This window comes from Tasmannia lanceolata, unplaced genomic scaffold (assembly GCF_043159265.1).
Source record: "Tasmannia lanceolata isolate RefF3 unplaced genomic scaffold, GAP_Taslan_0.1 ptg000037l, whole genome shotgun sequence".
Classification (NCBI taxonomy): Eukaryota; Viridiplantae; Streptophyta; class Magnoliopsida; order Canellales; family Winteraceae; genus Tasmannia; species Tasmannia lanceolata.
Genome location: NW_027518714.1, coordinates 59,234,016 through 59,246,494, shown reverse-complemented (window position 1 = coordinate 59,246,494; position 12,479 = coordinate 59,234,016). Strand labels below are relative to the sequence as shown.

The 12,479-nt window shown below is 37.5% G+C and overlaps 1 protein-coding gene across 1 annotated transcript; it reads right to left on the bottom strand.

Annotated features, from left to right (window-relative positions):
• Positions 1–2,137: 2,137 nt before the first annotated feature.
• On the bottom strand, positions 2,138–3,747 carry LOC143861643 (exopolygalacturonase-like). The gene is made up of 4 exons (XM_077372531.1): positions 3,619–3,747; positions 3,100–3,408; positions 2,478–2,993; positions 2,138–2,365 (listed from the first exon to the last, which is right to left on the bottom strand). The coding sequence occupies exons 1-4, from the start codon at positions 3,745–3,747 to the stop codon at positions 2,138–2,140; spliced, it is 1,182 nt and encodes a 393-aa protein (XP_077228646.1).
• Between the last annotated feature and the right edge of the window lie 8,732 nt (positions 3,748–12,479).

Here is a 12,479-nt window from a genome sequence, read left to right as displayed (position 1 = left end):
TGCTTTTTTGCTCATGACGGCACTCATGTACCCCATTCTCAAATTCTAATATGATAGAATTTGTGTAGAAGAATAGTGAAAAGTGTTTTGTAATCTCTCTTTCTCTTCCCTACTATTTTCTTCACTCTATATGTTGGTAATGACACCCCTACTTTGTCCATTACTCTCGGAGAGGACTGTCGTGCAACCAAACACTACTTATTGCTATTCCACTCTTCTTCTAAGGGTGCTAATTCTAGACAAATCAAATTCTTGTCTCCTCTCTTTTGACTTCTTATTCCTCTACTCTATGAGCCACCCTAAGCAACCAAACATAGTGTAAGCCTCCGTAGGCAAGCAAACACTAGCAAGCCGGGGTTTATTTTATTCTTGGATAGGGTCTATCCTCCTAATTACATTATTGAGAACAGCTCCAATGGAAGCTGATAAAATTATCCAAGCAGGATAGCCAATCCTCGATTGCGCGAATGGTCCTTTTCGAGTGCTTACGAAAAGTGGAGATAATGCGTGCAAGATTGAATTACCTCGTGAGTACGGTGTTTCAGCTACTTTCAATGTTTATGATCTTATTCCATATCATGAAAATAACTCGGTCAACTCAGGGACGAGTTGACGTTTAACCGGGGGAGAATGATGCAGGTGCATTCCTGCTACAAGCTTCTGACAAATTGTCATTCATGTTTTTGGGATATATAGTGGTAGAATCATGGAAAATGGTAAACTACAAAGTTGTAGCATTTTCTTTGTTGTTTCCAACAGATATTTAAGATCTTAATTTGGCCAAGTGGTTAGAGAGTTATGGCCAATTTAGCAGACTGTGTATGTAGGTCCTTTTGACTAGCCAATGTTTTGAAGTTCCTAAGCTATTTATGATGTTTGTAAGTCCCAAAACTTGTAGTGGGCTAGCTTGAACGTTTTTTGGTCATATTTTTCTCTATAAAAGTCTAGCAAAATATATGTAATGCAGTTTTAGTTAAAGAAGAAAAGCTTTCTCTGAGCATTTTGCAAGAATTTCACTTCTTGTTTCCCTCCACAACCCAAAGGATTACATTTCGCTGATCCGAACGGTATCAAATACGGTCTGAAAACTCGGAAGTACCTTGTTTCCTTGCAATAGAGGCAAAATAGACAAAATAAAGAAGAAATTGGTCATTCGATAACCGTCGTAGAGACATGTACGTATCGGTAAATTGCCCTGACATCCTCAAATCATGTCCAAATTGCGTGATCTTGGGCTCATTAGATAGGTCATCCAAAAACATTTTTTATTACCAAATAAAATAAGAGTTGATGCCTAATAAGTAGGGTACAAATAAGATGAAGAAAATAGAAGTTGAAGAATAAGAGATTTCTTCCACGCTGACAAACCGAAAGATCATGATGGTTTTCGCCTGCATCACTCTTTTCATAGTGAAAGAGTGGCATCCATAGAAATTTTGTAATCAGTGCTGAACGGAAAGGAGCAGCTCCTTTCAAAATCCCCTCATTGGTAAAATATAGTATTGTTTCTCCATTAGATGTCTTTGCTGGTTTCTTCGATCCAAACATATCTTAGGGAGGAAGTGGCTCCAAGATGCTGTATGCAAGGGAGCTAAACGCTATCTACAGTCTTATTGTCTTTACAATAACTAAACTCCATATCCTTTATCCAAACCTCTCAATATCATTCCATTTATATTGAAATATGGCCTGGAAAAAATCCGATGTAAGGGCCATCCAATCTCTGCTTTGTTCCAATTCCCAGACATTATATTATATAATTCCTAGTAAATTTAATCTCTTATAAATGCTAATAACATCACAAATGAGAAAGAGGTAGAGGTAAGGCCTTCTATCAATCTTAGTATGAAAACCCACATAGAATTTACAAGATAATGAAGTTGGAATTATTCATTTTATATGTCGAGTTCAAGAAGTAACATGCCACATTTTAGTCCTATATGAGTTCACTTCCCCACGATTGACTTGCATGCATTCTTGTACAATACCACAATTTATAGAAGGGGGCTACTGCTCCCAATGAATGAAAAGAAGAAAAGTTCACCACAATTTAGAGAAGGGGGCTACTGCTCCGAATGAATGAATACAAGAAAAGTTTACACAAATGTTGTGTAGTTATCAATGAGGAGGAGGGGATTTAGAGGCAAGAGGGAGGGATCAGTTGGCCAGAAGATACACCCTTCACATTAGAACATGAGGCAGTAGAGTCTCCATCTTGACCATTGTATACCAAGTTGATGTCGCTGACCTGCACGTTTTGACATGGCACACCTTTGCTGCACAGCAGATTAATCGCGACTTGGGATGCTGAGACACCCCTAATGTTTGTGAAACTAATGTCGCTGATCTTTACTCGGGAAGGAAACTGTAAATAAGATGAAGAAATAAATAAATAATTAGACATAAATATTTACATGTAACTGAAATCTGAGAGACAGAGAGTGAGGATGGTAAAAAACTTATAAGAATTTAATTACCTCTTTACTGCAAGACGCATATGGGCAGTACTCTTGATCTATGATTATGGGATTGTAAACATTGTTCATAACTATATCTTCAAAAGTGAAGTTAGACGCGGAGCTAGGTGATGAAGCTTCAAATGTCTTGATCCTTACACCATTGTTGGTGCCAGTGAGGGTGCAATTTCTCACATGCAAGCCAACTACATCTTTCTCATTAGGGTATCTGCCAAGGCTACCCACACTAATTCCATGCCCTGGTCCACAAAAAACATTGGAGATGGAGATGTTGGAGCTGCCAGGCCCAATGGAGATGCAGTCATCGCCTGTGCCAATCACTGAACGGGAGATCTTTACACCAGTAGAGTCCCCAATGTGGATTCCATCTGTGTTAGGGCTGTCCTCCGGTGCAGAGATCTTAACTGATGTGATCTTGATGTTCTTGCATGCGAAAATGTTCATGTGAAAGAACTTACTGTTCACGGACGATATGCCTCGAATCGTTGCATCATTTACAAAGTTTAATCTTATAGACTGTTGTTAGCAGAAACAAACAAAAACACATTAAATTAACACATGATTATGCTAATAGACTAGTAGGAAAGGGTAAGGATGTAATAGTCAGGGTAACACTACATACTGTTGGAAGGAGCTTGCATTTTACACTCTTGGGGCATTTGTTGTGGGGCCAAGCTGATGCCCCTTGGCCATCGAATGTACCACCTCCCGTGATCATCAATCCATTGATGTAATTAAACACAATCCAACCGTCGGATTCGAACTTGTTGAGATCGGTGGGCGCCTTCACTACGCCTTTGACCTGAAAGACCATGGATCCCTTGCACGGCCCCTTGAACACAGCTGGGCCCACCAGGAATGTGCCTTCTGGAATCAAAACCCTAGCAATTCCATCCAAAGCACATGCCTCCTTCCAAGCATTCAACAAAGCCTACGAAACAAGTTAGTAAATAAATTATTTTCAAATTAATTTTTTCGGCATGACACTATTAATTAACAATCTTGGTCCTTATTTTTGTTTAAGATTCGTTTAACCGAACTTTATTTGCAATGTTCTAAGTGCGCCTTTAGATTAAATATAGCCTACAATTTAAAACCCAAGTTGCAATTTAGATGTACATCCAAAAGCTATTACCCTCACCTCACTGCTATCTGTTGTGCCATCTGCAATTGCACCAAAGTCCTTTATATTGAAAACCCTGGTTGGGCCGGTTGCATGTGCCATCCATGCAAACAACGACAACAGAGAAACTACTCGAAGAATACCCATCTATATAGAACAAATAATATATAATTTGCCTAGAGATTGTTTTTCTTTTCCAACCTCTCTCCCCTACTTCCTTTTAATGTTTAAATGGAATGAGAAGACCAATCATCTCTCTTGGGTATTTATAAGAAAAAAACTATCTACCTCTCTAGCTTCAACTTCTTTTAGTTTTTGTGGTTTTAAGTTTTAACCACTCGCTTCTCTTGAGATGTTGGTATAGATGTTAGGCTTAAAATACAGTTAAACTCCACCTATTTTTGGCTTTTTTTTAAAAAATCTCGTAGCCACCCCACATTTCTCTGGTTTTACAGCTACTCAAATCTCTTTGATTCATATTTACACAGCGCAGCCATTTTAACCAATTATCCTAATATTCGTTGAGATCGTACATCGCGATCGACGGACCAGATTAAAAGGTGGCAAAACAGGATATATGGTTTGTGTAACTGGTATCTCTTCTCCTCACTTTGCCTAATGGGTATCGTAATTTCTGATCCATTCAACCAAATCCAATATTCAAGAGAATATTGTTTCGAGTTTTCTTCAAATCAAAGCTGCAGCTCTCAATAATTCGTAGTACAGGAGTTCTATATATGAATATTAAGCCCTTTGAATCTTAGACATAAAGATATTCTTGATGGTTGATGATGGCAATGTTTTACAGAGGAATAGTAGTGATGGTGGTGGTGATATTTGTGGCTGTGGCCACAAAAGAAGCCCTTGCAAAACAGCATGTGGTGGGAGGAAGCCAAGGTTGGGATGCCTCTGTAGATTTTAATGTAGACTGATTAACTATCGTATAGATCATAAGCGTCCAAAGGACTGAGATTTATGAATTTAGGGTCTCAGTGAAACTCTTGATGTCTGAAACCAGGGAGAATCTTGGATCCAAGCATCATTTCCAAGGACTCTATCCAACTTACATCGTTGTAAATACCAATGCATGAATTATTCCTTTTAAAGCTACTGTTGTAGCCATATACGACAGATATAAAGAATTGTGTATTTGTGGGCTTGAAGGTGACCATAGGATATAGTGAAGAAGCCATATTCTTCCACTAGATTAACATGAAAATTAATAAATCCACCTATCCCACATTTACATGCAGTCACCATATAAGAACCCCCCACTTAAAGTAGCTTTCTTCTCACGATGGAGAGCTTGGAGTTAATACGAGTCTTCACAGTTCACACTACCTACAAAACATCTTTAATGCACAAAACAAAACAAAAAACGGGCATCAGGAATCATGAAGACGACCCCTTTGAATGCACCTTTCCTCTAGAAATTTGATATGGTTTACAGGCTTCCGTTCATACTTGAGTGCATAGTTACAAAGTTGAGATTTGGAATAAACAGGTCAGAAACAACAGTACACAACTTAAGCTTTCCTCATCCATCTGATTGTTTGCCTCTTTGCTGTATTTTTTAGGATTTGTTCGGGACCTTCGCAGAACGCATTTCACGGGAGGGCTGTTGCATGAGAGTGCGGCCGCCTTAGATAATTGAATGAATTTATTTACTCCATTTTTAGGACTGATCCTGTAATTTTTTCATTTCAACACCTAATCTCCCACGAGTGCCTCTGAATGGTCTCTTCGTGCAGTCATACAAATTCTAAGACCTTGAAAAATTAGCAATCATATCCTAAGTTCTTCCGGGCCTGATTTTGGAAGTCTCAGTGTTGCATGTCTCTTTAACTAAAATAATATCATGATGAGATAATGTTTCTCTATACTTTCTGAGTTTTGGTTTATTTTGTTGGCTTGTTCCATATCATCTTCTTGTTAAAAAAAATCTTCTGATCTAGGAAAATAATATAGAAGTTTCTTGAAAAGATAGGACTGTATAAAGAGTTCTACATTTGTAATTAGTTCTCTCCATAAGTATCAGAATAATTGGAAGATATCTTGATTTGGGACTATGGACCTATATTTGCAGATTGTTAATTTTCTCGTCGAGTGCAACAGGTCTGTCTAAGAATAGCTTTTACTGTTACTGGATTGCTCTACTGCTTATAAAAATTAAGTCAATTCAGGATTAGTCAGACCCAAATATGTATAGTGAGGACTAAGTCGCAAACAACCTGGCTGAAGTCTGGATTGACAAAAATTTAGGTAAGTTTCTGTCTAATGATTGTTGCTTTGTGTTTTAGAAACACTCCATCAGTTTTTTAGTCTTTATCATGACTGTTGCACTCTCTGTTTCACATATATATATATATATATATATATATATATATATATATATATATATATATTGTGATCAACAGTATTGTGATCAACAGTTAATTTGATATCATTGTAAACATTTTGCTGTTCATGTGGTTTTAGTTGAGATCAACAAATCTGATCACATAAATGAGGCACAAGTATGGTCCAATCAGTGTCTTTTAGGTAAGAGCATAAAAGTGACTTTTGAATGCAATTTTCAATTTTCGAAGTAGCACAATTTTCGTTGACATGGGTGAAGTAACACAATTTTCGTTGAGATCGACAGTCCTTATGATATTGTATCATTTTATATGATCGACAGTCCTTATGATTAAGCTTTTGATGAAACTTGGGATTCTCTCATATTTTTTTGCCACTGGGATCTAATAATCTCTTCACTCACGAGTGGGATCTAAGAATCTCCTCACTCATGAGTACGGATAAAAAAACTGACTATGTTGCATATGAATGAGACCTTTGCATTGTAACTGAGCTTTCATGTTTGCTTTTATTCATTTCTTTTGTGGCTGGATTTCCCCACATAGGAGGTGATATTTTATTCATTCCAGTTTCATACAGATGATGTCTTAAGAAAATTCGTGTTGTGAGGAGCAGAATCACAAGAACTTTATATTTTTACAGAATTTCATTTCATTTTTGTACACATTTTTGGGGTCTCTTCTCTGTTCCTTTTTGTTGCAATTTAACTTTTCTGCATTGGAATGATATTGTACCGCATGTCTGCTCTTTCTCCAGATTCCTTATCTTTGTTCTTTATAAATTAAACATCGGTGATAGAATCAACATGAGCAAAAATAGATTTCTTTTGTTTGGATTTCTTTTAAAATTTTTGGGTCCTTTTTTCTAATGTTTAGATTGGTGGTACTAACAAGAAGAGTACTGGCGATTCATGTTGGGAAGAGAAAATTAAGGAACACATTGACGGCGTTGAAAAAGGCCAAAGCTGCCCAAGCAGTGTATTAAAAAACTGACTACGTTGTATATGAATGAGACCTTTGCATTATAACTGACCTTTCATGTTTGCTTTTATTCATTTCTTTTGTGGCTGAATTTCCCCACCTAGGAGATGATATATTATTCATTCCAGTTTCATACAGATGATGTCTAAGGAAAATTCGTGTTGTGAGGGGCAGAATCAAAAGAACTTTATATTTTCACAGAATTTAACTTCATATATGTACACATTTTTGGGGTCTCTTCCATCCCTTTTTTGTTGCAATTTCACTTTCTGACATTGGAATGATATTGTACGGCATGTCTGTTCTTTCTCCAGATTCCCTATCTCTGTTTTTTATCGGTGTTTTCGCTGTTAGAATCAACTTGAAGCTAAAATAGATTTCTTTTGCTTGGATTTCTTTTACAATTTTTGGGTCCTTTTTTCTGGTGTTTAGATTGGTGGTACTAACAAGAAGAGTATGGGCGATTTTCATGTTGGCAAGAGAAAATTGAGGAACAAATGGACGGCATTGACAAAGGCCAAAGCTGGCCAAGCAATGAAAGTTGATAAATAGCTTTAAATTATAGAATGTGAGTAAACATTAGCTGTTCTTGATATGACTGGTAGTTACATTGGCAATGTAAATTAGAGACGAGGCATGCTTTGGTTTGGTCATTTGGTGGAACCAATATATAGTCTTCCTCCATTTTAGATTGGATGCTTTTGAGCATCTTTGAAGTTTTGGTTTCTTTCCTCTTAAAAGAAAGTTTTAATTTCTCTTCATTTGAGTTTCTTATTTTCTTCAGTAATAGACTTTGCTAACCATCTTAAAAAGGAAAAAAAATTTAGAGGATGGTATGTTACTTTCATTCATCATGTCAACAAAGAAAAGTTATCTGCCACTCTGTTTTCTTCATTATTTCCTTCATCTTTCTGAAAATTTGTCTTCCATTTCTAATGTGAATTACACCCTTAAAAAAAAATTTGTAATGTGAATTACTGAAGTCAAGAATCTAGCCCTCTCCACGCATCTTAAAAGTCGATGTCATCTACATCTTTCTAAAAGTTGTTCAATTCTAACTGGTGCCTTTGAACATTTAGGTGCTACTAGAGGATGCAGCCGGCAGAATATGTGTGCTTTTATCAATCTTGGAGCTTCCTATTCACTTTGTCTTGTCTTTCGACTTGGAGGAATGGCGGGTTTTCATCTTCTTTTGTCGATGCGCTCATGCTACAAATGATCTTTCTAAATCTATTGATCACTAAAAATGTCGTAAGCAGGGACTTTGGATCCTTCATGTGTGGGCTTCTAGCACAAGTGCTGATGCTTCTTATGGTATTGTTAAATAATCCTTCACAAGGCAATGGTTCATTAGGGAATTTCTTGAGAATGAGAGACAATTTGGTCAATTTAACAAAAAGTATTGCACATTTGCACTTAACACTGCATTGTGAGAAAGCATCATGTATGCAAAGTTATGGATAGACTAATCACGCAACCATAGAAATATACGCATCTATGAAATATAATTCTTAAACCGGTGACATTTACATGGAAATGAGAAAAGGGTGGCTTTAAATTGACATGAATAAGGTGATGGAATGTTACCTTTGAAGAATAAATTTCACATTAGATCCCGGATTTTAAGGATCGTCATTGGATGGATGCTTGGGTTTTTTGTGTTCAACTGTCAGATCAAACATATTCGATTTGATTGCGAGTAATGGGTTCCTATCTATCGATCCGAATGAGCTAATGGGCACACTTTTGGCTTATTAAACAGTAGCAGATCTCGATCTTGGATGAGATCTGCAGATCTGGTTTTTTCTGTTGGACTTTTCTGCTCTCTCTTGCTGCGCCCTTGATGCCATGAAGTACTACTTAATTTTGCAAGTTCAGGTCTAAGACTAATTCACTGTAAAATGTCGTAATATTTTATATTTAGGATTTATTTTGTGACATGCTTTTTTAAATTGATGGTAGTGTTAAGATGTTATATTCTATTGGGGTGTTAGGTTTTTGGATGCTTGGTCCAGATCCACCGCATCTCCACTGCATCTGCATTTCAATTCTAGATCCCAATTCAAAGTTTATTGTGACATATAATGCTACGTTTTGGATCCTTCAATTTTCTATTTCGAACTTGAAAATTTGCTAATCCTTAGTGCACGTTTGGCTGCCAGGAATGTATTTTCATGATAAATCGGGGTCTCCAAGTGGAGATGAGGGTGAAGTCCCTAAAATCAAGAAACAAAATCCCGAAAACTGGTGTCTCCGGGCTTTGTAATGTAGAAGTACTGCGATGTGGTCACAACCACGACCCTTAAGAGCCCAAGGGGAAACAGACTAAGCCCTCAAAGAAGGGCCAGCCCGAGGGTGCTCTGTATGATTACGAAGACAAGAACAAGGGGTCCTCACAATCACCAGATGGTTGCATTGGCTGTTGCTATGAAACAAGCAATATCTCCCGGGTTCAAGGCCTATGCCTAAGGGGAAACAGACTAAGCCCCCCAAGAAGGGCCAGCCCGAGGGTGCTCTGTATGATTACGAAGACAAGAACAAGGAGTTGTTTTGGTCGTGGGTCAATACTTCGACTGAAATTGGCATTGACATGCCACTTTCAGATAATGGGGCCCACAAATATTCCATTAAGTAATTTTTCATTGTTGCTAAACATGGCTTTCTTCCCACGTGTTGCACGTGCCATTTTACTAGTACTCCAAAAGCTTCAGCGGTTAGAGTTGGTGTTACTTAGTCATTTATACTATTTTAAAGTGTTCCAATGTTTTTGAATTTTTAAATGTTTCAAACCCTAAAAAAAAAAAAGCCAAACAACACACTAGGGCCAAATCCTAGAGCTAAAGGGGAAACCTCAAAATAAGTAAACTAATATCCCAAGAACATGAAAATGACCTAAGATCCCAAATAGGTAAATCTCTAATAAGACTGAGATAGTCCCTATAAAAAGGAGTAGCAACAACTTTAAAAAAGGAAAAATAAGTCAAAGACTTGCTAATAACGCTACAAAAAATGAGGGGCAAATAAGTCAAAGACTCTCTACTAGAAGAATCTCTCGCATCATGCATGTGGCTCTCTTTTGGGTTGGCCGTCCACATGGATCTTTTTAATATCAAGCATATGTTGGTTTTAAAACCCAGGACCTGCTTTGAGGAGTAGCTCTAATACCATGTGAAACAACCAATTACTCCAAAAGCTTAGGCGAGGTTTTATTTAATCATTTATACTTCAACCGTGACCACAAAATTGCACATTTATGGATCTAAACTATACGATCGATGTCTGCAAACGGATAGTTGAACAAAAAATGAGCAACAACTCACCTACATTAGTGCTACCAATCCCTTAGTTTGTTAAAGCTCTAATGAGGAGATGTTGTGACCATGTATCACACTTAACAAATGATCCCAAACATCCTTGAATTGTAAATGTTTGTTCAAAGAAAATAAGCAATGGGCCATTCACATGGTAGTGTTGTTAAAATCAGAGATTCTAATCATCTCAGTTAATTCTCATTAACACTAAAATGTGTTTAAATAAGCCCTTACAGATGAACATAAGAAGAAGATAAGATCAAGATAATCCCAATCTTAACTATTTTCCTAATCTATCTTAACTACCTCTCCTCTCATCTAATGGTTGGTGATCCAACGGTATGATCTACTAGATCTTGTATACTCTAACAAGTGTGATTCAAACCATTCGTTTCTAATCCTAATCTTAATTATTTTCCTAATCTATCTTAATCTAATGGTTGGTGATCCAACGGTATGATCTACTAGATCTCGTATACTCTAACAAGTGTGATTCAAACCATTCGTTTTGTTGGCACTATAATGGAGATAAAATGCCCAAAACTTACTGTCGTTGGGTGTGTTCGGTTGGGGGAGAGCTATTATTCTTAGGCTACTGATTTCCACACGACCACGTTTTGATAACAGGACTATCTTTGTTTTATACTTTTCTGTTTGGCTGCTGAGAGCTTTTTGAGAATTGTAAATTAATTTGTAATAACCTTTGCCAACTTGTTTAAAAATGTAAAACAATGTGAGATCATCAACACATAATCGTGCGGATATCAGTCCTCATATTCTTATCTTTGACCCCATCCCCCTATAATACAGTCGGTTTTCCTATTTCTCTCTCCATTTTTACCTCCTTTTTTTATATGAGAAATTATATGATGAGTGATGGGTGGCACCTCTATTGCATGTCTGTACGCCCACTCATGATATAAAATCCCTTTTTGGAGATATTAGGATATGAGATTTTACATGGTGTGTGGCAGGAGTCCAGTATTTTTCAGAAGTACTGTACGGCCCACTTCATAGGATGATCCAAACCTTTCATTTGTTGGGCCACACCGTAAATAGGTTGTGCGCCAAAAATCATCTCCATATGTTGATCCTTACCCTCTGATCTGAAAAGGATTCCATAAGGTACAGTCCCTCTATAGATTGGAGGGTTAGGATCATTCTATAGAGATGATTTTTTAGGAACAACCTATTTACATTGGGGCCCAACAAATGAATTGTTTGGATCATCTTATGAAGTGGGTCGTACAGTATTTTTTTTGATAAATACTGACTATATGGCCGCACACCATATTAAATTTCTAAATTATTAGCTAGCAGCAGGGATTTCAAAATCCTCCTTTTCTTCCTTCCTTTATCCTTTCCACCGGGAAGTTTATTCCATTCTCGTCGTGTCCTTCCCTTTTTAGAAATAGCTACCCCTATCGGAGCACGCCCATTGAGGCGCCTTAGACTCGAGTGTAGTGGAATTAGTCGTCCATAGGGAGGAGACAAGCATTGGATTTACCTCGAAGAATAGTAGTACTGTTTGGTTGCACGGCATACACTCGGAGTGTAGGGGAATAGTTACGGGTGCCATTACAATAGAGAGAGAGAGAGAGAGCTCCGGTCCCGAGAAATTTCAAGCATAATTCCACCATTTTGTGGATTTTGGCTTAGATGAGGGGACGAGAATGCCACATAGAGAGACATGAGTCTCTAGAGAGTCAATGCTATATTGGCAACTCAAATGAGAAATTTTATTGATGTGACACCCAAATGCTAAGCAAAATCCTGGCCAAGTTTAGTTGTCAGGTAGGGTTTTGGAGGAATTCGGACTGCGATTTCATGCTTGGATAACTTAAATAAGGGTTGAAATGCCATTTGACCTTCCAACATGTTTCAGATACAATGATTGCTTTTTTGCTTATGGCGGCACTCATGTACCCCATTCTCAAATTCTAACACGATAGAATTTGTGTAGAAGAATAGTGAAAAGTGTTTTGTAATCTCTCTCTCTCTCTTCCCTACTATTTTCTTCACTCTATATATTGGTAATGACACCCCTACTTTGTCCATTACTCTCGGAGAGGACTGTCGTGCAACCAAACACTACTTATTGCTATTCCACTCATCTTCTAAGGGTGCTAATTCTAGACAAATCAAATTCTTGTCTCCTCCCTTTTGACTTCTTATTCCTCTACTCTATGAGCCACCCTGAGCAACCAAACATAGTGTAAGCCTCCCTAGG